The sequence below is a fragment of the Hypomesus transpacificus genome, chromosome 4 (assembly GCF_021917145.1).
Source record: "Hypomesus transpacificus isolate Combined female chromosome 4, fHypTra1, whole genome shotgun sequence".
Taxonomy (NCBI): domain Eukaryota; kingdom Metazoa; phylum Chordata; class Actinopteri; order Osmeriformes; family Osmeridae; genus Hypomesus; species Hypomesus transpacificus.
Window position 1 is genome coordinate 4,314,510 of NC_061063.1, and position 25,000 is coordinate 4,339,509.

The following is a 25,000-nucleotide window of genomic DNA, read 5'->3' on the forward strand; positions in this document are numbered from 1 at the left end:
CAGCTCAGTGAGGGGGGGCACGGGGGGGGGGGGGCAGCGGGGGGGGCGGGGCAGGCCAGGGAGAGCATGCTGAACAGGGGATTACATCTGCTTCCAGCTCCTACACAGGTAATGCCACGCCTAATCCTTCTTAAGAAATGTTCCTCCGGTCTCCATCTCCCACACTGTTCGCTTCATCGGCGCCTCACCAGCACCATCCAGCCGAGCACACGGGCTTCCCACCCTGCCCACTCTGCTGCACGCAGCTCTGCTGCACACAGCTCTGCTTCACACAGCTCTGCTTCACACAGCTCTGCTTCACACAGACCTGCTGCACGCAGCTCTGCTTCACACAGACCTGCTGCACACAGACCTGCTGCACACAGACCTGCTGCACACAGCTCTGCTTCACACAGACCTGCTGCACACAGCTCTGCTTCACACAGACCTGCTTCACACAGCTCTGCTGCACACCGTCCACAACACTGGCTCAGCCGTTCCCATTCCGATGTTTCTCACGTCGTTCTTCTCTCCCCCTCTCGTGGCCCCCCCACCCCCCACCCCTCACCCCTCCATTTCCCTGCCTAGTCCCACGGTTTGGGCCTTTGGGACAAGGCCTCAGGAAGGCACCACTTGGCCCACTGGTTTGTCATTTGCAAACCCCTAGCACGCTCGCGCGGGTGCCCTGATCAATGGCGGCCACAGCGGCAGCACCGTGGGACGTGAGGGTTATAAAGTCTGACAGTAGTGCTCACGCTGATCCCCTTCATCTTGTTTATTTCTTCAGGCGATGGGAGAGCCAGACGCAGGACTGGGAAAGTGACCCTGGTATTGATTTTCAGGGGTGGGGTGTGTGTGTGTGGGGGGGGTATTTGCAGGCTCCTCGGGGGATGGCTTAATGAATCGAAAAGCGCATCTGGATTCCGTGCGGTGGAATTCAGGTACAGAAATGGCTAAATGCTTCGGGGTGCTGGAAGGGACTTTGTATCAAAGCACAAAAGAGAAAAAGCAAAAAAGGAATTTGAAAGACTTTAATTAGTTTACTCAGTGGCAGAAAAATATCTGCAGCTGAGATGGAATGAAAACTTTTTTTATAGTGAGCTTAGGAAGTCCAATCGAGCCAACACACCGACAAGAGATATATTATCGTTTGCATTTGGGGTAAAAAAAAAAAGCTTGGGCACCTTCAATGAAACCAAGAAGTCCTAAGGGTTTCTTTCAGTCTCCAACTTTCTTTCCCCAACAATCTTTTCCACATTCTCTCTCCCCCTTCTTCCCTCACCTCGTACTCCTGCTTGAAGCCATACCCCTCGGCCGTCTTCATCTGGTTGATGTGCTGCAGGAGGTCGGCCACGCGGACGGCAGGGTGAAGCTGACCCGTGTGATAGGGCGAGCTCTTCCTGCGACAGTGGCGGTGCGGGGAGCCGCCCAGCAGACTGCTGGACTCGTTCACTGAACTCCGCTGCTCGTCTGTGCAGACACAAAAGCACACGCGCAGAGTCAGCAAACATGAACCTCTTCAGCCGACCGAATGGTACGCTGCTGCATACGAGTATTAAATTGAGCCATACTATGTTGACTGACAGTGAGCTTTTAATCCTGGGAAAGAGCTATAGGATAGCTGTACAAGAAAGCGCCTGAAGGGGTAGGCACAGACGGACAGGCAGTCACTGGAGGTCAGGAGCGAGGGAGGGAGGTCGCTAACACTGTATTTTTCTCTCTCATTCTCTGCGTCGGTCTGACGCTCGTTCGCGCCCCTCTCGCTCTCTCTCTCTAGCACTCTCTCTCTGTCTCACACACACTTTCTCACACACTCTCTCTCTCCCAGCCCTCCCACTCACTCCTAACGTTGCAGTTGTGGGCGTCCAGGAAGGAGTGTGCGGTACGTTCGTCCTGCTGCAGGGTACTCTGGTCTGTCATGCTACAGTCCAGCGAGCCCAGCTTCCTGTTTTTGTCCTGCCGGTAGGACATGGCTGCCTTGTTCATGGCCACCTTCTTCCTGCTGCAGAAGGAAAGGCGGAGAGGATGGGGGGGGGGGGGGGGGGGCGAACACAGGAAAGAGAAGAGGGGGGACGGAGGCAGAATGACAAGAGAGATATATAAAAATATAGAAGAAGAGATGAGGGGAGGAGATGAGAAATTGGAAGGAAAAGGGAAATAAGAGGTAAAAGATTGAGGGCGGTAAAAGGCAGATTTGGTGATAGCAGGGGAGAGATAGAGAGAGAGAGAGAGAGAGAGAGAGAGAGAGAGAGAGAGAGAGAGAGAGAGAGAGAGAGAGAGCAAAAGGAAGGTCTGAACCATGGGGATGCGGTGGAGATAGTCTTATCTCCTAAAGAGTCATCCTGAACTACAGAGGGCAAGCAGGTGAGGATGGCGCCACAATGGAAGGGTGTGGGAGTGGGTTAGGTAAGGGCGAATGTGGGGGGGGGGGGGTCACTTACGGGTAGTAAGAGTAAGAATAGAAGTCCCTTCTGATTAGCATGAAGAAAGAAGAAGGAGAGGGAGAGAGTGAAGAGATATAAAAAGAAAGGTGAGAGGTGGTCATGGTTCGTCAAAATGGCCTCCGGAGAGACAACTGAAAATGTGCACTGTTGAATGTTGCTATGTTTATTGGCAAGCGACTATGGAGCACACAAGCTGGACGCAACACAAAGCTTCTAGCTTTCAAAAGGACTTTTTTTCCCCAATCGTTCATTGGGGCCTACTTGGTCATCCAAAATCAAGCTGGAGAGCGTGCCTAACCAGCCCTTCTGGCTGGCTGACTGGTCATTATTGTGCTGAGCTGATTGCCTGGGCGAATTCATCTTATCTGTCTTTCACCCATCTCTCAAAGACATTCTTTCAATCCTGTCCACCTAGGAGAAAATCCCTGAAGTGGAGTTGGACTCTTTCAGTACCCCCCCAAAAAAGCGAAACAACCTTCCTACCCAATTACTAGCTCACACAGCGACACCTCACAGCTGCTCTCCTCATGTAATTGAGTGGGCAATGGAATAACATGCCTCTTGATTAAATATTTCACGCTCAGATGATTGTTCCAGCATCGCCTGGTGAGTCTTGGGGAGGGGAAGGGGCGTGGAAGAAGGAGACTTGGGTGCAGGTGCCGACTACTACCAAGGTAATTTGCAGGTGGAACGCAGCCAATAGTTACCACGCCGGAGCGCATTTGAATTTCTGAATGTGTGCGCGGCCAATAGGCGGACCTTGAAATTAAAAAGATGAGATGCAACACAAAAAGCTTGGCTGCTGCAACTGCTCTGTGCTCCTCATTCTTTGGGATGTGACTCATCATTCAGGGAAATGAGGACCAACTCCAACTGCCAAGACGTGACGAAGAAATAACGCTCTACCTGGGTCGGTGGAATGTGTCAAACAACACAGGTTTTTGTAGAAGGGGAGAGAGCTACTGCAAAGACCGAAACAGAAGTCCCTTGTACGAGAGGCCCGAGATGGCCGCGGGTCGACCAGACGCTCACCCCTTCTTGACGACGATGACGATGGCCCCCAGAAGCAGGATGAGGACCACCAGCCCCCCGGCACACGCCCCCAGGATCAGACCCATGTCCTCGGCATGCTGGGAAACCTCCAGGGCCCGCTTGGAGTCCTTGCAGGCAGCTAGAGGACAAGGAGACAGATGGGGGGGAGGGAGGGAGGGAGGTGAGGGAGGGAGGGACAGTATCTGATTAGTAAACAACAGTGAGGCATGAAGACATGACTCAATTCTGAAAAACACATGCACACATATAAACACACATCGGCCAACCTGGCAGTCAGTGCTTAAAGGAGAGCAGCAGGAGGGAAGAGACTACTGACAAAATTATAATTGTGTTTCCTGTGATAGTCCCTCCAGATCTGGTCATGCCATTTGATAAACTAAGCCGTGCTGGAGCTGTGCTTGGAGATGAGGACACAAATAATTAATTCATCCCAACAGAGGAGGTTATCATAGAAAAGCAGGTAATGCTCTTCTCACAGTGCCATGAGTGTATACCCACTGGCAAAGAGAGAGAGAGTGAGAGAGAGAGAGAGAGAGAGAGAGAGAGAGAGAGAGAGAGAGAGAGAGAGAGAGAGACAGAGAGAGAGAGAGAGAGAGAGAGACAGTAGGGGGAGGAGGGTAGTGTGGGTAGAGCCTTAGAGACCACTGTTCCAGCACACTGTTACCAAAGAAGGCTTCCAGCTAAAAGACCAGGCTACTGTACCACGCACTTTGTCAGCCCACACTTGCACTTCACGTCTCTTAATATAGTGAAAAGCTAGCATAACCCTCCTTCATACTCGACAGGATTCGAAGGGATGGTGGACATTTCAGCTTTCAAATGTTTTTCGACTGAGCTGCTGTGTCCTGACACCAGCTGGGCTACCTTGGCCTGGGTTTGGAAAGACTCTGGGTCCCTTTGTAAACGGATGGGCTCTTAGTCAGACGCACTGTTTACTGTGCTCGCCGCTATGGCACCCTCTCCTTCCTGCGTCTCTACATTTCCATCGTTGCCAGACAACAGCATGAAATCATCCCGCGGATGAAGTTGGTCTCCAGTGTTGTTTTTGCAGAGGTGAAAATTGCCATTAAGTGAGACTGAATTGGAGGAGTACTGTTAGCATGTGCACCTGCGAGCAAAATGTTAATTAAAAAAGCAGTCTCTCGCAGACGAGCAAGCAAATAAGAACGGCGTGAAAATCAGCTGCGGTTTGCAGCGCTGTCTGAACCGGATATCTGGCAGAAATGAATTTGGACAACATCCTTGTTTTTCAACAAAAGGCCAGCCATTTTGTGCGGGGAAGGTTCATTTATTTTCTAGAAGCATGAAATCCATGTGGTTCTTCAAAAAATACATGTGAAAGTGTTTGGCTGGATGGTGATCACTGCAGCTAGACTGGGGCTGGAATTGCACAATGAAAACATTGTGTACTTTTCTCGCACACCAGCAACTCAGCTCTTCGCTGAGTCCTATGTTCAGACAAACAAAGTCTCGCTGGCTGTCAGGCTGCCAAAGAGGGACGGAGGCAGGGAGTGGGGGGGTTATGCAAAATAGGACACCTATTTCATCTTCATCTCCCCTCGCTGGTCTGTAATTAATCAGTATCCTTGTGTCAGCTAAGATCACCTGCAGACTAGCGTTAGCGACTAACGTAAGCCAAAATGCCTGCACTGTCTGTCTGTATCTCTGCTTCACGCTTGACATAAAGCCTGGCCTGTCATTACACAATCAGACAATAGGGAGGTAGAAAGATAGAGGGATGAATACACAAGAAGAGAGAGAGTGAGAGAGAGAGAGAGAGAGAGAGAGAGAGAGAGAGAGAGAGAGAGAGAGAGAGAGAGAGAGAGAGAAAGGAACAGCAACAATAGCCGAGCCATACTGAAACCTCTGTGCCATAGTAACCTCTGTGCCATAGTAACCTCTGTGCCAACTCTAAAGGAGATGGAGCAAAAGCAGTATATCCAGAGGGGGTCTGCCTTCACTATGTTTCTTCAGAATAAGGATACTATAAATATGGCGGGAAAACAACCCACTCTGCCCAGCTCTGCCTGTGTGACACGCAATGGCGAGGTGCACCCCTTAGATGTTATCATACTTTAGAAGGGAGAGGAGGGGAAAAAGAGGGGGGGTGTCAAAAGAGAGAGAGAGCTATGGAGAGCTGTCCAATTTTTCCAGACACTCGTCTCAAGTGCTCTCCCAACTTCTGACACAAACCATTCGGGAGAAGGGGAGAAAAGCCCATCATTTCCTTCTCCTCTCACGGCGATGAGATGAGATCTTGACTGCTCTCCCACACATAACTACTCGGGATCAGGTTCTCTCTTCGGACAAGGTGCAGCAGTATTTCAAACCCATCACTCCGCCAGAGTGGAAGCCATAATGTCAATGTCGATGGTGGAAAAGAGAACGAGACTCTCACTCTTTACCTCTGCAGCTCCTGTTTTGGAAGCTTGATGGAGGTGTGAGTGACAGATTGCTTTTACATACAAAGTACATCCCGCAGCATGCTAAACCTCACTTTCCCCGCTGCACAACCTCTGTAAAACAGCCTGCAGCACAATCACTGCTGTCAGAAAATTTTCTTTTTTTTAAGAAACTGCTTCAGCAACAAAATATAACCCAAAATGGAACGCTACCTGTTGAGTTAGTAAAAGTTGCGCAAATTACCTTTTCTGGCAACCCGGATACAGTTGATCCTTGTTTCCTGAAATAAAAGAAATGGATACTATGACAACAAGATTAGGGAATAAAAGGATACATGGTGAGGTTAATGACACGCTAAACTTAGTCAGGAGAGGAAGATGTAGCATAGTCAGTCACCTAGGCCTGATATTGTGTTTTTTCTTTTAGGTATATAAAGAGAATTGAAATCTCGAAGCAGATGACATTCCATTGTGATGTGGGAGGCCTCTGTTCCCTTGTCAACATGTAAGGTCCGACTGACCAATCCCTTTCCTGGCCTACGGCCCATCAGAGAGATGGAGACACACTATCAAATTAAGATTTAAAGATGCTAAATCAAGCTTTATGGGCAATTATGCTAATCTCTGGTCCCCAATTGGAGTCAGAACACTTCACCCAAGCTGCTGCCAAATTGCCTATTTTTAATCGAAAATCTGTTTCAAGTGGATTTCCTCTTCCGCTGTCACGTTTACTGTCATTTACAGCTTAGTGAAGCACCTGCGAGTGGTGTATCAGGTGTTTGCTTGTCCTCGGTCAAGGTTGATACACACCCTCCTGGCTCTGAACCCACACTCTGCTACACCATGTGTCGCTAATGACAGCTTTAAACAACACACAACCTCATGAAATTATATAAATAGATGGATCCACATATATGTGCCAATATTCCCAGCCAATAACAGCCCTTTGGTGAGCGACAGGTAGCTGCAGGTGACATGTTTAGATACCGAAAAGCTCCATATGGTTGGAGATGGTGCCATCAGCCTCTCATAGCCATGGCATGTTGATGAAAAACACCTTTCATACCATGCAGTCTACAATACTGAATATCAATATATTAGATCTGCCAGCATCACAATGGGTTTGGTTCAGAACGTTTTAAGGATTTAGAAGAAAATTAAACCCTTGAAGAAACAGGCATTTCTTATGTGTTGACTTGGTACAGTCCACAAACACATTGATGTACTTGTCAGGCATAGGGAGAGATGGAGATACAAGGTGTGCACTGTGTGTGTGTGTAGATTGTAAAAAAAAGCATACGTCTTTCAAGATCAAATAATTGGTCTATCCGTCTGTTCAGTTTGCAATGCATGGTAAACCTATCTACATCAAATTGTCCAGAATCATTTTCAAAATAATACACTTTCCCCTCGTTTCTTCAGAGCTGTACACATCATCCCTATCCCGGGCTGACAGGTTTTATTAACAGATTGAGAATTTTCACAGGGAAACAACAACAACATATTTTCAGAGGTTGTTTTCAGTTCTCAAGTCTGCAAAGAGCTTGGAGAGATGCCTACTGCTGACACCACCCTAATTACACAAATTACCTATCGAAACATACTCCATAAATGTATCTTTATGGCGTTGTAAAGAATGTCATTTCAAATGGAAGGCCTCGAAGTGAAAAGTTACTGTGGGCTTTTAAAATCAACAAAGAAGCAACAAAAGGACATGGCATGCAGTGGATAAGTTGTTGACCTTGGCTAAGAGATGCTACTCAACATTCGAGCCCTAAAAAAAAAAGAGCAGCAAGCTTCGAAAGAGACAAGCAAGTCAGCTCTTGAAAGACTCCTGGATGACTCGACTCAGTGCCCTTCAGTGAATTACGTCTAATATTTTCAACAGTTTTGAAATATAAAAAGTAAAACGCTTGTACTTTCATTCTCCCTGTCACCATACCTGCTTGCATTCTTTACGACTTCACGAATCTCATGGCCCTCCTTTTGACACAACTGCCTTTCAGCAGACATTAACACCCAGGATGATGTTTAAGTCTGAGTTAAAAAATCTTACATCTTCAGACTTGTGAGGTAAAAGATAACATTCATGACCAATGTTCCACAGAGAGACCGACACGTAAATATCTCACAGCGCTGCTTTATTAGACTGTTTCTATGCTATTCCTGAGAGGTGTCTCGTTCACTGCAGAGAAGGATAGAAGTAACTGGGGGGTTGGAGGGAGATGAAAGGATTCTGCCTCTGTTTGGCATCCTGTCTTTCAGAGTGGTTATAATACTGATACGCTCCAGACAGTCTGCGCCAGTGGGAAGTCAGCGTTTGAATCGAAAGAGGAACATCAACATCAAGCTTGCTTGCTGCGTTTGTGAACAATTACATCCTTTTGAACTCTTTATTAAGACGTTTCTCTGCTGATGCCAGGGGCCTGTCATCCAACGAGCCCTCAAGTCCTCCTGAGACCCTGAGGGTTCAGGTCCATAACTACAGACCCCACACTTATCGGCCATATTACATGAACCTGCACCTCGAACATGAGGTCCAGCATCGGGGTGTACATACCCCTCGGAAGTTGCTGGCCGCCTGGAAGTAGATGAGATAGTTCTTGGTGGGGTCCAGCGGCATGTTCCAGTAGCCGTTGTAGGTGTGGTTGTCCCCCACGGTGAAGGGCGTGGCCTCAGGGAGGCTGCTGGGAGGCAGCTCGGCTGTGTAGTAGTGGGGGGCTCCCTTGGTCTGCGCCTCGTTGTGGGCGGCGGCGGCGGCGGCGGCGACGGGGGGGAAACAGTCGGTTCCGCCCGCCTCCCTCCTCCTCACGCGCCGCGAGCCGTCCTCCTCCACCACTACCACCTGGTAGGTGCTGGACACAGGGGCCACGGTCAGCGCGGAATACGACGGCGTGTTTGAGTGCTGTTTGAGGGGGGCTGGGGGGGGGGGGGAGGTGTCTTACCTGACGGGGGCCCCTCTCCCCAACGCAGGCCGCAGCAGCACAGTGATGGTGCTCTCTGATTCGCTGAGAGGCGACGGGACGTCCTCGTAGTCAAACACCGGGGCTGTGGAAGAGTGTGTGTGTGTGTGTGCGTGGCAGAACATGTGAGAGTAGGAGAGACAACAAAGGCAGAAGAGAAGAACACAGGAGAGTTAGCGACTCATCCCGGCAGGGTGCGATAAAACACACTACTTCTCCTTCTAAAGCATATCAATATTCATCATTCCGAATCAACCCAAAACAGTCACTCAAGAATAGTACACAGATATATTCAGGACCCGGAGTCGAAGAGCATCATTACAGAGACAATAGGATTCATTAGTAATTATGGCACAAGTAAGAGCCTCTCTCTCCAGGGAACCATGATGCAGCGTTCTTAACTCTGTTTACAACTGGGACAGACTTCAGCTGGAGTACAGCCAGGATGCACAGGCAAAAGCCTCTTTAGCAAAACGAAGAATTAATAACAATCAGCTGAACCGACAGCATCTCAGATTAAGCTGTAAGAGAGTGGATACCATACCATGTGGTATTCTTGGGCACACGTGTGCAAACGCGCGTGCGCACAGACACATTCTACATAGGTACATTTCCCACGACACATTGAGGCACACGGTTGTTCACAGTTTGTGGGGAAAGTAGTAGGTAACTAAGTAGTAGTTGGTAGCTGACACTAAGTAGGTAGTTAAAACCATTGTGAATTATAGAGGAACCTAACATTACACATTCACACTTCCCGCTGGAGTGCTTCCAAAAAGAGCCTTTGACAGAAGAAACAGCGGTGGTCTGTATTCAGTAAGCTACAGTTACAACAGGACATGCACCCTTTATAAAGAAGGAACCCACCATTTGCTGGAGGGAGCTGGAGGTGGTGAATGTTTGCTTGTCATTCTGCTCCAGGTTGCAATTGAAGTCATTTGAGTCAGAGAGGTCACATGCAATTATATTTTGTATAGCTCCATGTGAAATAGCTCACTTATGGTCGAAAGTCCTGTACCTCCTCCCCTCCAGAGTCCTCACGGCGGCCATTTTACCTGAGATGTTGGTGGTGATCTCGGTGAGGGCGGTCTGGCCGAAGCCCTTGGCGGTGCGGGCGCGCACCGACACCAGGTAGGTGGTGCCTGGGTGCAGGCCTGAGAACATGTGGTAGGTCTCGTTCTTCAGCTTGGACACGGTGCGCCGAGGCCCTGGCACGTTGATGCCCGGGTCGGACGACTCGATGCTCTGGTAGCTGATCTAGACACAGGGGACGAAGAGAAGCCACCTCTCAATACCACTCTGATCACTGCTTGTTTCTGTATTTGTTCTTGTTATCGATGGGATTTGATACTGCCTTGTCAGAACACGGGGGAATGATGTTACCGTTCCTAAATTCTTTAAGCTGGCATCAGGCGTGGCAACAGAGAAATAATGGGATCAGAACGAGGTGTTGTTATTGTTGCTGTTGCATGTGTTTTCCTGACATGGGGGCTGTTTGAATGCCGGGAGTCAGAGTTTTGACAAACGAGCAGCTTCTAGAAGGTGTTTCTGTGTCTCAGACAGGGCCTGCCAGCCCACCCACTGGCTGCCACCGCATGCTACCCCGGAATGAGATCTGTCCGGTTGTCATCTGTTTCAGAGGCTCATGGTTTCTCTCTCTCTTTCACTGTCCCTCGCTCTCTCTCTCTCTCTCTCTCTCTCTCTCTCTCTCTCTCTCTCTCTCTCTGTCTCTCTCTCTCTCTCTCTCTTTCCAATTCTCTCTTTCACATTCTACATTTTTCCCTTTTTCTCGCTCTCATATATTTCCCTCTCATCTGTCTCTTTGCCTCTCTCTGTCTCCCAATTATTTCTGCTCCAATCTTTTTTCTGCTTGACTCTCCCCATCCATTCACCGCGCATCCCTGCTCGGGGTGCTCCTCTTCTCTCTTCCCTCGCTCCCCTTCCTCCTCCTGACCACGTCCTATCCGCCTTTCTGCCTCTCTCCTGTCATTTTCTCCGCAATTTCAACAGCATCGCCCCTTTACCCTGCCCATCTCCTCTCTGACTGCCTGCCATTTTGTTATTATCAGCAGGACTGCGCTTCTCCACCTTATTCTCTCCTCCTTCTCTCCTCTCACCGTCCACAGGCTCAGGCTCGCCTCTGCAAACCTTTCATTGTCCTCTTCGGCTTCAGACAGACTTCTCTTCACACACCGAGACACCCCTCACCCAGCCCCCCCAAGTTACATACAGCCTCACACTCAATACCGCTACGGCTGCCCATCTGCCTCCCTGTCTCCCATTAAAACAGACAGCTATTCAATGCAAGTCATCCTCTAATGTGCCTGACTTTCCCTGCACAAATATAATAATAGGCTATTGGATGTTAATTTCCAGTGTTGTGTGTGGGTGTGGAATGCCTGTGTGTGTTTGTGTGTGTTCATCCACGTGTTGTGTGTGTCGAGACACCAAAGTCTTTTTTCATGTCATGTAAAGTGCAAAAACATGTTGTAAACATAAGGGTGTCAATAAGTAATTAGAAACATTTAAAGTTGCCCCCATGTGAGGGTATCTCTTCGGCAAATACAGCATGCAATTAGAATGATCCTCCCGCATGTAATTACAGCCGCAGTCACATTAGCATAGGAACATTGAAATCCCATGAAGGATAAGGCGAACCCGGCTCCCCTCCCCTCTAATGACTGTGCTCCTGCAGGCTGAGGGGAGCACAGCAAACACATCAGCCTCCCACAAGCATGGGTCAGGAGGGATCGTCAGAACGCCTTTATTCCTACCTCATACTGTGTGATGAGGCCATTGGGCTCCACAGGCTCCTCCCACTTGAGGAAAATCATATCATCCAACGGGGTGAAGGTCAGGGACTCGGGTGCAATACCGCCAGGTACTAAACGACAAAGAGAGAGACAGAGAGAGAGAGAGAGAGAGAGAGAGAGAGAGAGAGAGAGAGATAGCTTTATTGAAAAACTCAGACTTCCACCAACCATTCACCAGCACCCATGAGCCAAAATGCCTTGTTTGGATGGACAGAAAAAGAAAGAGAGTGACAAAAAGAAGAAGAGAGAAAAACGGGACAGGGTGGCGGGGGGGTGGTGTGGTGGTGGGGGGGGGGGGGGTGTCATACAGTAGAAGGAAAGTGATGAAAGAGTAGTTGAAGGACAGGCCAGTTTCCAGTCCAGAGGATACTGGCGTTGGACACAGCGGGCCTCCACTATCTGATAACTGGGCCAAGGCTGGGAGGATGACAGTCCATTCTTCTTCTTTAGCACCACACTGACTGAGGAGAAGCAGGGAAGAGAGCCAAAGAGCTCCAAACAGAGCATCCGTCTTTCATGCTGTGAAAGCTGCCTTGCCATTTTGTCATCTGGGTGCTGCCTTTTTTTTTGCATTTTTTAGTACAGTGAAACGCCTGTTCTAATATCCCTCCTCTGCCTAGGGAGGAGCCAGACTCAGGGTGTGTGTGGGGTTAGGGATGAGACCGAAATAGAGCCCAAGCATGTGTGTGTGAATGACACTACGCACGAACGTACATACATCCTGTACATCAATTCACAGTGTCTGTGCCTATGTGTGAGAGAAGGACACACAAAGGAAAAGAGTATGTCAGTGTGTGTGTGTGTGGGTGTGTGTGTGTGCATCAGGGTTAGGGTGTGTGTCCACACCAAGTTCTATCTGGTATGGTGTACTGGCTGCATGCGCTCGCTAACAAGCCTCCACAGCCGAAGCCTCAGGTGGAGTAGAGCCCGTTCCTGCTCTCTCCAGAGGCCAGCTAACAGGAGGTGTGTACCTCGCCAACTGGCCAAAGCACGCGTTAACAGGAAGCGGATGCCACCAGCCCAATTACAATGGCTCTGTCCATGACAGGAGCTCTTATATTGACAGTCGGATTGGGGGACTGTCAAGACTGGCACTCAACGGATCAAGGGAGAGCGTAATATATCCGTGAGCCGTACGGCACCTTGAAAAACCCATCTTAGGCACCTCTGTGATGGAGCCCTGTGTCAGTAATAGAGCCTCGGGGAAACATTGTGATTTGTTTATTTGTGTGACACTCCAATTCCCACTTTAAATTGTCGCCTCCTCAACCGAAAAAGGCCAAATGAATAGTGTGAGAGAGGCTGCATCTTTGGAGAGCGGAATGAGGCCAAACAAAATGAAGTAAATATCATTTGGCTTCCCTGTGTTACTGTTTTCCCCATTTGTCTTTGCTGGCCTACAGACAGCGCTGTGCAGGTACCGATAATTAGGAGTCCTCTCTCAGTCTCTTTTTATCTGTCCTCTTTCTTCCGAACTTCAAGTGGCGCGGTTCAATTGGCTACAAAATGCATTACATACACAGCGAAATTTGTATTCCCCAAATGTATTAGAAGACTTTCACCATTTAGAGAAGCAATCAATTTTGCACCACACAATGTTGCGCGTCCTCCCTATCTTTCTATCTCTCTCTTGTTCACTTTCCCTCGCTCCTGGGTTAAGAATGGCTGTCAGCAACACTCTATTGTCAAATAAACGAACGCTGATTGTACAAGAGCATGCCCTTTCGACCCCCCTGCCCATTCAGTCTCCAGCGATTTGTATTAAAATGCCTAATCTGCTCCTGTACACACACACACACACACACACAAAAAACATGAATACCAAGATAAGCAAAATCATTTCAACATTTCTGCCCGGTGGCTATGACCACACTGATTAATTTTCCATTTGACTCTATTTAAATGGATGTATTCCGTTTAGTTATGCTGATCCAGCTTATTTTGCGATTCAATATTTGTGTTTCAGTGTAATATGTGTAACTAGCGCGCTGTAATTAATTTCCTGTGTGACGACACATGCTTCGCTTCCTTAAGATAATCGTCACAGAAAGTTATTTCCCTTTGGTTGACCTACTGCATCGTACGCAACACGGAGGATCCAGACGATTCACACCAACCCATTTACAACCATTAGACATTCCACGCTGCCTACCGCCTAGGACCACATGCTGCGCTACGGTATTCAAAAGCACACAGGTGAACGCCGGCTATTGAGTAGGTGGACGTAGAACATCGAGAAAAACAGACGTGGGGTTTAGACGTTGGCGGTGCTTTGTGGGCGATGCGTTGTGGGCGATGCGTTGTGGGCGGTGCGTTGTGGGCGGTGGGTTGTGGGCAATGCGTTGTGGGCGATGCGTTGTGGGCGGTACGTTGTGGGCGATGCGTTGTGGGCGATGCGTTGTGGGCGATGCGTTGTGGGCGATGCGTTGTGGGCGGTGCGCAAGCGTGTCCACTCACTGTCCTCCTCGGTCTGGAAGGTGACCTCGCGACTCTCCTTCTTGCCCTCGGGGTTGGCCAGCGCCAGGCGCACGTGCACGGCCCGGAAGGGCGGCAGGTCCCGCAGGGTGAAGTGGGATGTGTTGCGCTCCACCGACAGGCACTCGCGCACCGTGGCGTTGTTCCCTCCGCCGCCCCCTGCTGGCGTGGAGTAGCGGTAGCACAGGGACACCGAGTAGGTGTGGCAGCGGGTCAGGTTGTAGCCCAGGGGCTCCCACTGCAGGGCCAGCTGACGGGGCTGGATCTCCATGGAGGTCAGGCCCCGCAGCGCACGCATGGGCTCTGGGGGGGAGAGAGAGAGAGGGGAGAGGGAGAAAGAGAGTGAGAGAGAGCGGGGAAGAGAGAGAGAAAAAAAAAAAACAGCAGCATTGATGTGAAGCATCCTTTCTAGAACGGGACAAAAGCTTGTCACAGACGAAGGGGGCAGAGGCCCCCTAGGACAACACATCAGCGTCATCGCTCCCCTCGTCACTGAAGTCACCGCCGAGCCAACGGTGCTGGGCCGACCTGCTGACTAGATTACTCCTGTCACGTGTGAAGCACATCCCCACCTCTCTGTCATGCAGACGTCCAGCCTCCAGAGCGCAGGGTTATTCCTGTCGACCCCTGGTGGGAAACAGGCTGGCGAGACATGAGAGGAGCAGAGGAACCCCTCAGCCAGGCACGCCAGCCAGTGGTGCGGAGACGAAAGACTGGAAACGGTGGGACGCGTAAACGTTGTGTTCATTCAATCTCTGGGTTTGTATGTGTGTCTGTGTGTATCGTATGCTTGTGTGTATTGTATGCTTGTGTGTGTGTGTGTGCGTGTGTCTCGGGTTCTCCCCTCAGGCAGGGTGTGAGCACGTCTGCTACTGCAGCTACGAAGGCTGCCAGAGATCCCGTTGCTCATCCTCATCAGCAGACCACAGCAGACATGTGCAACACACACGCACGAGAGCCACCCTGCAGCTTGCCCAGAGAGGCGCAGTCATCCTGATTTGACTAAAGGGACAGGCCACAAGAAGGGGAGGGATGGATGAGGGCAGTGTGTAAGTGTGTGTGTGTTTGTATGTGTGACTGTGACTACAATTAGTTTTGAGCCCTGCTGACTCCTACTCCTCTCCTCCCCACAGTAAACCTGCGTGTCAGCGAGCAGATCAAGCAGCCAGCCTCGCTGCCCCGTGACCAGCCTAGATCTCACTCACCAGCCCCAATCAGAGCCCCTGGCTCCAGGGTCACCACTGGTGGGGGGCGGAGGGGGGGGGGCGGGATATACTCATCTCTGAGTCACGGTGGTGGGTTAAGAGGGATCACGCAAGCAGACGGATTGCAACTCATGCACGGCCGTCGGTCCCGCCCACAGACCGCCCCGGCGTACGTCATGCGGCCAACCAGACGACCGCGAATCCCCGCGGGGCTGCTCGCGGTGTGATCAGTCGCGCACAGTCTCATTCCCCCCCCCCCCCCCCCCCCGTGGTAGAACATCTCTCCCTGCCAGAGCACACCTACTCTTTACATCAAAGGAAGGAGATGAATCCCGGCCCCTCGCTGTGCACACAGTCATCCACACAGCACACAGGACCCCAGGAAACAGACGCCGTCTGACGAGCATGGCTCTGTCTCTGCCACGACAGGGGGAAAAGGAATCGAGTTTGCACACCAGGCAGGGAGGGGACCCGCAGCCTCGCATCTGGGCGTGGGGAGCGGCCAGAGTGTGTGTGTGTGTGTGTGTGTGTGTGTGGAGGGTGGTGGGCTTGGTGACAGAGGGGGGTTCAAAGATTGTGACAGCTGACAGGGCTTCGTGGGGTCGTACCTGACAGTGTCAGGCAGTCTGTTCCATACACAAACATGGACGGGAGATGGGTGTGTGGGGAGAGGGGTGTGTGTGTGTGTGTGTGTGTGTGTGTGTGAGGAGAGGGTAAGTGAAGCTGCTAAACATGGACATCTGCGCTGCAGACTCCTCTTGAAAGGTAGGTACTTACATGTCAGAATCAACGGGCTTTCAAGGGATGGAGGCGCTGAAGCGTAGCTTTCAAACGGACACAGCAAGTTGATGACCCCTCTCCCTCCCCGCCCCTCTCCGCCCCCTCACCTGCACACTTTGTCCTGCTGATCAGGGGGGGCCCAGGCGCCCCCGTGCCCCCCTCCCCTGGCCTGGTGAGCAGCACGCTGATGCGGTACTCCGTGTCCGGCTCCAGGTGCCACACCTTATAGGTCAGCGAGCCCACGCCGTGGGTCTCAGTCCAAGGTGATTGGCTGGCGCGGTACTCAATCTCTCGGCGGATCACGGGCCCGTCCCCGACGATGGAGTTAGTGTTGAGCTGGATGATTAGGTAGGTGGGGCCCGCACGGAGCAGCTGGGGGGGGGCGATAGGCGTCGGGGGCACTGGCAAGGGGGCACACAGAGGGCACGGGGTTAAACCACGGCTAACAGGAAGTCTCTCTAAAAGGGTGGACTCATTTGCTTCTTTTTCCTTCAGTGATTGGCTGTTTTGTTTGTTGGTTGGTTTACCTGAGAGATAACACAAGTAAAAGCTCATCATGAGGACGTTATCAGTTGAGTTTTCACAGCCTTTTGTTAGGGACTTGTTTACCTGCGCAACTAATTAAAACATATTGCACAATGAGTCTGCATTTCGATGAGCTGAGTCGAACACTTCTGTCTGCCCACAGAGTACTCTGAGACACAAGGCTTCAGAACAAAAGCCCAGTCAAGGACTGCATGTCGCCCTTTGGTTTGAAATTTGAATAATCTCCAAGCATTGACTAAAAAAATAAAGAGAAATCTTTTAATCACGTCAGACTCTGCACAGAGAGAGGCACTCGAAGGAAACGGAGACTTAATTCTGACCATAACGAAGCAGAATAAAGGCTTATTTGCATGAATAATTGCATGAGTAATTCCGCCCTTTCAGTAGAGAATAGACCTCTGATTGAGTAATATGACCCTAATCAACTAAGGTTTGTGAAACACGTGCGGAGGAAGAAAAAAATTGCACGCATTTAACTGGATAGGTTTGAGGAACAGAAACACATACATACACAGACTACCACATACCTGGTATGGAGAAAACACTCATTGCATATTGCATATCTGTTGCTGCAGAGTTTGTGTCAGGAAGACTGGATTTAAATAAATTAGCACATATTTATATTGTATGCAGGTGTGTGTATGTTTGTGGGTGATTGCACATAAACAAAATGTATTATTGAGATTTTGAGCAAGTACAACATGTGGGCTTTGCACACAAGAGGCAGAGCTGATCGTAAAGAGAACATATGGATGAAGTATCCCAGTTGCAAACCCTGTACATGTTTCCGTGTGTGTGTGTGTGTGCGTGTGTGTATGTGTGTATGTGTGTGTGTGTGTGCGTGTGTGTATGTGTGTATGTGCATTTGCATGGGAAGCGGTGTTTATGTTTTAGTACAAGAAGTACAGTAGTCAGGTGGGGGCTGGATTGCTGGTTTCTATAGTGTAATGGCAGGGTAATATGTGGTAGTTATACCAGCTCACTATGGTGAACATATGGACTGGTTGTTTGGTGTGTGTTTCGTGGGGTGAGAAGTGTTCCCCTGTAGGAGCAAGCGAGGTAACCCTCCCCTACCTCGTACGATCAGCTCGCCAAAGTTGGAGACGGCGGAACCGCGAGTGGACTGGGTGACGCAGCGGTACAAGTCCTGCTCGCCGCGCTCCGCCTCCACCTGGAAGGTCGCCATCAGCCGCTTGTGGCTCAGCCGCACCACCGAGGACGCCATCGCCAGAGCGCCATTGCGGCGCTGACACACACGACACACACATACACAGACACACACACACACACAAAGAGAGACAATAGAACAGTGGTCAAGCTAACTGACCTGCAGTCAGGTAAACACTTTGAAATCGGAATATCTGCCAGGCATAAGTAGTGCGATTGTACTTGTGTACCGATGTGTGAGAGAGAAAGAGACAAAAAGACAAAGATGGGAGCAATGAGGCGTGTAGGTGTAGAGGAAGGGAAAGATAATGAATACATTATAAATGTCACCCCCAAAAAACAGTTGGCGTTGTGTCACAGGTGACGGAGGCCACCTAGCAGGTGTTCCTACTGACAGAAAGTGCTGGATGTCAACTACTCATTGCTATCTGCGCTAATGTGCCACGGCTGACAACCGCCACAAGGTGTACAAGAGGAAATGGGAAATTGGACAGCTAGCCAAGTTCAGATGTTCCTTGTGCAAGCTACATGCCGCTAGCTCTTGGAAAAGCAAGGTATTGTGTAGCTGTTTCTGTTTGATTCTCTTTCTAGTCATACATAAGCGGATTTGACATCCGGATGTTCATGTTGTTTTAGATTTAAAGAAGAGAGGAGATTTCAGAAATGCTCTGTGTGGATAAGGCATCATAAAGCCAGAGATTATTGCCTCCAAAGTGTTATTTTATTTCCAAGACAAAATGAACCAACTTCAATTTCAATGTGATTGTGCATCGTCCGTAAATAATGTTTGACTCGATTTCCTTTCCTCTCTTTTTTGGCTCTTTGAATCCACTGACACTTATAAGGCAAACAGACAAGCCCATAAACTGACAGGCAAAGTAAATACATCCCTAAATTGGCCTCACTGCCAATAAGACCCATTTCTGGAATAATTATACATGTCTATGATAATGAATTCCACTCCCAATTGAAAACAAACATGTTGACGTTGTTTGAGATCTAAACAGTATCCGGAATAGAACCCTGTGATGGAGGACAAAAGACGCCAAGGAAATAACACTAATTGAATGAGAAACCTTATGCAAACAATTTGTTTGGACTATCTAAACAGGGGAGAGCGAGGAGAAATAAATCACATGAGTCCAGGGAGATCTCTGCCAAGGAGATCAAAGAGAATCCAGCAATTAGCAGGCTCACAGAACACAAAACAGCTACGATCAAACACACCCCTGCACAACCAATGAAGAAACAGAAGGCAATAACGGCTAAGAAATCTTCATTTCCACTGCTCCAAATGCTCAATATCAATCAGCAAATAAGGTTATGAGTTAACACAAATGCAAGTAGGAGGTAGGTGGACATGGTCCCTTGGCCCTGACAATGTGCTATGCTGGCAGACCATTCAGATAATCACCCAGACCAGCATATGGGCACTAGACTAATGTCTGAGAAGTGCTCACTTCTGAAAACATAGTTTTCACACAAAGGTTTTGACACCTCTCGCGCGCTCGTGAGCGTAAAAGAGAGTAGGTCAAATGTCACGGTTTTGAACGCCTCTAGATGCGGGGGCAGCACAAGGCTTCAATGAAGAAGAAGAGAAGTGCAAACTGAGAAAAACACAGGGGACAGAGCAGCCAGCCATGCCGCCATCTCATTTGCACAGAACCTTCTCTCGGCTTCTAACATCTCGAAAGCACTTAGATGTGGAAGCTACAAGGACGATGAAAATGTAGAGGCACACACAGTTGGATTTCTGAGGACTAATATTAGATTTCAATTCACCACAGAGAAGAAGATGGAACTGTTTATGGGTGTATGAAAGGCTTTTATACAGATGACAAGGCAGAGTATCACCATGCAAATCAAAACAAAAGAAAAGACACATTCATTTTGCAAGAGCTAACCCTTCCAAAGGCCCTTCCATGTCAAGGCTCAGGAATAGAAGCTCATTATGATATGCCCTAAGGCAATCCTACTTTCATATATCATCCTCATATTCCTTTCCTCTTCCAATCTCGCTCACCTCCAGCAAGAAGGGCTCCTCCTCGCCAGTCTTGCCCGTCGCGACACACTGGAAAGTGGCATTCTGCCCGGCGTTCACCTCCACGTCACCCAGCCGAGAAAAGTGGGGCACCTTGTCTGTGGAGAGGACCGACGAGCACACACATACACTGTGACTACAGCGTGTCTGCGTCAGCTCGTCATCATCGATACAGCACTGCACATATATACAGGGAACATACACACACGCGTGTGGAAACACACCCGTGAACACATACACACACACACACACAAAGATGCCCTTGTGCTCTGGGCAGCTTTGCTTGCCCTTCAACCTTAACAACAGCACAAACAGAAGGCAAAGACTTTCATTAGCCTAAATACAGTACGGTGTGAGCCAACCTTTGCTCTCAAGAACTCAAGCACAACATAACTGGATCTGTACTGCGCTCTAACCCTGCCTAATCACAGCATTTACCTCAGGATTAACCACAGGAATGGCATTTTAAAACTGAATACAAAGCTGTGCAAGAGGAAGAGGGCTTAGTAAAAGGAACATCTGGAGTATTTGTAATTACCTCAAGAAAATGGGGGAAAACGACTACTGTAGAGAGGATGAGAGGATCCCCCAGTTGTCACCACAGCACAGCATGACTGAAGCAAAGTATTACCATCCAATAATCTGCTCTGAGTGACAATATCACAGTAGTTGCATTGTACAGAGGGTCGGAGTTTAGTAATGTAAAACTGTAAATATGTAGTGTACAAAAAAGAATCCCTGAAATGATCCTTGAAATGTGTCAATCCCCATCTTACGTAAGTTCTGCTTCAACATGTTGGTACTTGAGTCGTAAACTTAGTCACAATCCTTTTTCTGCACCTAGCTGTTCAATTGTGAGTCATGTAATGGCATGTTTCAGTCTGCGTCTCAAGAGAGTGGTTCTGTATGAACAACACTACAATGCAGGACATGCCACTCTGGAACGATTGCCTTTGATACAACAAGGCATTCACACAACGATTAAGGGAGTCAACTGCAACGTTAGGGCTTCATTCAATATGGAGATCCCATTTACGTAAAAGACAGCTTCCTAACGTCTGCCGACTGTGACTGAGTGCTAGTGTCTGTCTGATGGCATGTGACTGAGGGCTGGTGTCTGACTGATGGCATGTGACTAAGTCCTTCCACCTGTGTTGGAGGGAGCCACAGACACATCTGTCCTCTCTCCCTCCGCACACCTGACACCCCAATAACGAGTCTCCATGGAAACGGACATCTGGCAGCGAGCGGGATGATAGAGATGGCCTCTCTGTCGTCCCCGTCCCCCCCCCCCCCACCCTCCTTTTTGTTCATCTCCTTCTTTCTCTGCCTTCTCCTCTGCTCCCCCCTCCAGTGAGCACGGACAGGGAGCAGCCTGGCTTCTAATTGATTTCTGCAGGTGGCTGTCAAGCCCCAGACTTGTCTTTTGTGTTTCATGCAGAATCCATATTGTTTTATAGGTCCCCATTACCCATTAACATGAAACACACACAGAACTGTCATCAGTCAGTTTCCTGCATAATTGTGGCCCATCTGTTAAGTTAGTTGTCATTCGGGTGTTTAACATTACTTATGCTAAAGGAACTTTTAAATGGGCAGAGAATTTGTTTGATTCGGAAACGTGTTTGGAATAAAGATTTTGACTGGAGGAAGTGTGGGATATGTGCTCCACATGAGACAGGCAGCACTTGATCTCTGAAAGTGTGTGTGTTTTTGAGAAAGAAAGTGTGTGTGTGTGTGTGAAAGAGACAGAGGATATATATTACACACATGTGAGTGTGTGATGTCTGAGAGAGTCTGTGTGTGTGTGTGTGTTTGAGGTAAAAGAATTGTGTGTGTCAAAGAAACAAGACTGATAGATATCCTGCATATTTGAGTGTGTGGTGTTTGAGAGTGTCTATGTGTGTAGTGTGGTAGTGTGTGTGTGTGAGCGTGTGTGTGTGTGCGCGTGTGCGCATCAGAGAAGCACGGAAGCCCCTGGCAGGCACTGCAGCTCCTAATGAGAGTGCTGATTATTTAATGGGGACGGCAGGGGCCCTAGTGCTGCCATCTGCACCAGGGCCAAGAGGAGCCCCAGTCCCATGCAGGGGGGCCCCAACTACCACAGCACCCAGCAACGCAGCCCTAGTCACCATGGAAACAATGTGTCCACTCCTCCATGTGTGGGTACACAGTCTAAATGCTAAAAGTTGGAAATGAGCTTGACTGAGAGAAAAAAGATTCTGATTGAAAAGTAAGGAAAAAAAGAAAGGCTGCTTGTTTTAGAGAGGTTTTGTGAGGGTTTTAATGTGAGTTTTCCTTCGAGGGCTCTGGCTTCTGAATGATTTATTAGGGTCTGGCTATTTTTAAGAGGCTGTAAAAGCTCTCCCAGTTTCATGAGCTCATAAACGCCCTCCATTACCATTCATTAACATTTTCCCGCGGTTCCGATCCTCAAACAGGGTTATAATCTCACTGAGAGCCAGCATGGGGGCTCAAGACGCGCGCTGAAATCCGTTTGTCTACGGGCATCACTGATGTCCACCACCAGCCACTGTCGGCAAACTCGAAAGAATCTGGGGTCGTCCTGTCTGTCACAGTTCCCAACTGAGCTAATAGGCTTGCGGACTGCAGCTGAGACTTGGAGGGAGAGGGTGAGGTGGAGACAGGTCACAGACGGACGGAGGGAGGGGGGATAAGGATATAATAGGAAATTCAGCCCCCCCCCAAAATCTTGCTATGATGTGGCATTAAAGTGTGGCTCCTCTTATGGCTGGATGGAGAGAAATCAAGAGGTAAAAAAAAATGTGCTTGCTCGCCCGTAACTGCACATTAGCTTTGAGAGAGCGGCACAGGGAATCCGTGAGTGCAGCCATCAAGAGGAAAGGTCAGAGCGACAAAAGGACTCCACCGCTGTGCCGACGCACCTCCTGGAGATGCCAGGCTCCACGCTGACGGGAGCCCGCCAGCCTCACACTGTGCTCTTCCTCAACAGCTTCGGGAACAGATGGCCTCCCCCCTTCTCCGACCAGCCCGCTGAGACTGGGTCCCCTCCGCCCCCTCGCCCCTGGAGGACAGCGAGACTCCCCGCTCCCCGTAAAGGTCAGCGGTGAAGTGGTGGAGGAGGTGCAGGATGTGGAGGAGGAGGGCTACTTACAGCAGGGGTAGTTCAGCAGCAGGATGTCGTCCAGAGCGATGTAGCCCCGCCGCTCGGCTGAGACGGTCGCCTCAAAGACGATCTGTGGTGAGAAAATGGAGAGGTGACTCAGACAGGCAGGGTTTGGACAGATGCTGCATGAAAAAGGCAGACAGACAGGCGGGTAGGCAGGCTGACAGACTAGGCGACAATTACACAGGCTGGCAGACAGGCGACATACAGAAAGGTAGACAGACAGACAAACAGAAAGGCAGACAGGCAGACTTAATCGGTAAACTCGATCAAAGCTCTTTCTTCTTTGAATACCCCGGGTCTCCACCACAGTAGTGGGAGCCTGTTTGAAGCGCACCAGTAAGGCTGGAACCCGTCTCATCTCACACGTTGCTTCATCTCTGTCCTCCTCTGCCTCCCTACTCTCTAGAACACTCACTGCTCTGTATGAAGAGAACCCACAGGAGTCCTTGAACACAGCCCAAATCTCTGCTCACTCATCCAAATGAGTCTGCCTCATGCAGAGCACCAAAGTGAATCAACATCCCTCCCGCGGAGCACCCCAGTAAATCTGGATCTCACTACTCTCGTTACATGAAAACTGACCCATATCGTCAACACTTTTCAGCCTTCAACTTAACAAATGGAAGATTTAGTTCCACTGTGTTCGCAGCGAGTATCCAAAGTTTTGACCTACAGTAAGATTACTGGTGTATGTGTGCAGCGTATGAGTGTGCGTGTGTGTGTGTGTGTGTGTGAGTGTGTGTGTGTGTGTGTGTGTGTGTGTGTGTGTGTGTGTGTGTGAGTGTGTGTGTGTGTGTGAGTGTGTGTGCCCGTTCTCCTTTGCCCACCCACCCTGTGAGGTATCTGTGAGTGACCACTGGACAGTCAGAATCCACTATCATGCGCTCAGGCAAGCGTTGTATCCCAGTGTTAAATCCCATTGTGACAATACATCAGGCTGTAAGTGCTCAGGGCAAGATCGATTGCTCACAAGGTCTCCCCAGATGGATACAGGCCCAGGCTTTCTATCTTGTAATTTATTTGTATTTTTAATTCTTATGTGAGGCCATTAGAGGCATCCAGACGATTAACTTCTCAATTCATCACACACCGACATACTGACCAGAATCGATTCACTCAGCTCCGCATCTGACCCTCTCCTAGTTAGAGCCCTGTGCATCTTCCCTCACTCAGAAAAACTGTGTGTGTGTGTGTATGTGTGTGTGTGTGTGTGTGTGTGTGAATGTGTGGGTTGGAAGTCTTGTTTATATATTTGTAGAGACAGAAACAAAGCAAGACAAAGTATAAAGTCTAGCCTTCTGTGTTCAGACATTGAGGCATCTAATCTAAAACCTCTTTCATAGTACAATGAACCACAACATGATCTGCATGCTCTACATGTCAGAAACATACATCATAAACCTCTTTCACAGGTTATTTGTTGTTACGCTCCAGGCAAGACCCTTTTAGCAAACAATGGATTGTTGCATTTAAGTAGAAATGGGAATTCAATGGCACACTGGCGAAATGTCACTCGCTTTTTGTAAACATTGTGTAGGGACTCCAAGAAAATATATCGGGAAAAATACGTTCCTTAAGTCGCATTCACTAGTGCACCATAAACAAAACCAGATCGGAATTCTTTACTAAGTGTCTGTTTCTGGTGTTCTGTTCAATTCACCCCTTGACCCACATCGCCTACAGTGATCTGTAACTGCATGTGAGCCCCTTCAAACCTGCATCCCACCCATGTTACATCCGTGTTGTTCTGTGGGAGTGAAAGTGGGAGAAAGCAGAGGCCCATGTGGCAGCACAGCTTCTGCTTTCAGCAGTCACGGTGGGCCCCGATAGCATCTTTAATATTTTATAGCAAGCAACCTCCCCCTCCCACCCCCACTCCCTCATCTCCAATACCCATCCCAGAAAAAAAAAAGAACAAAATCAATTGCAGCACAGAAACTGGGGGATTCTTCAAATGAAAATATCGGCAGTTCAAGGTGAT

The 25,000-nt window shown here is 49.2% G+C and overlaps 1 protein-coding gene across 1 annotated transcript in view; it reads right to left on the reverse strand.

The window, feature by feature from the left end:
- LOC124467240 (receptor-type tyrosine-protein phosphatase U-like) overlaps positions 1-25,000 on the reverse strand; it is a 92,124-nt gene that overhangs the window by 14,342 nt on the left and 52,782 nt on the right. Inside the window, exons 4-17 of the mRNA XM_047019439.1 lie at positions 23,005-23,086; positions 19,851-19,966; positions 17,735-17,906; positions 16,222-16,515; positions 14,112-14,432; positions 11,616-11,725; positions 9,897-10,098; positions 8,824-8,926; positions 8,439-8,733; positions 6,123-6,159; positions 3,456-3,594; positions 2,421-2,450; positions 1,821-1,981; positions 1,262-1,449 (exon numbers count right to left, since the gene is read on the reverse strand). Of these exons, the coding sequence (XP_046875395.1) occupies positions 1,262-1,449; positions 1,821-1,981; positions 2,421-2,450; positions 3,456-3,594; positions 6,123-6,159; positions 8,439-8,733; positions 8,824-8,926; positions 9,897-10,098; positions 11,616-11,725; positions 14,112-14,432; positions 16,222-16,515; positions 17,735-17,906; positions 19,851-19,966; positions 23,005-23,086 (2,250 nt within the window). The remainder of the gene's footprint in view (positions 1-1,261; positions 1,450-1,820; positions 1,982-2,420; positions 2,451-3,455; positions 3,595-6,122; positions 6,160-8,438; positions 8,734-8,823; positions 8,927-9,896; positions 10,099-11,615; positions 11,726-14,111; positions 14,433-16,221; positions 16,516-17,734; positions 17,907-19,850; positions 19,967-23,004; positions 23,087-25,000) is intronic.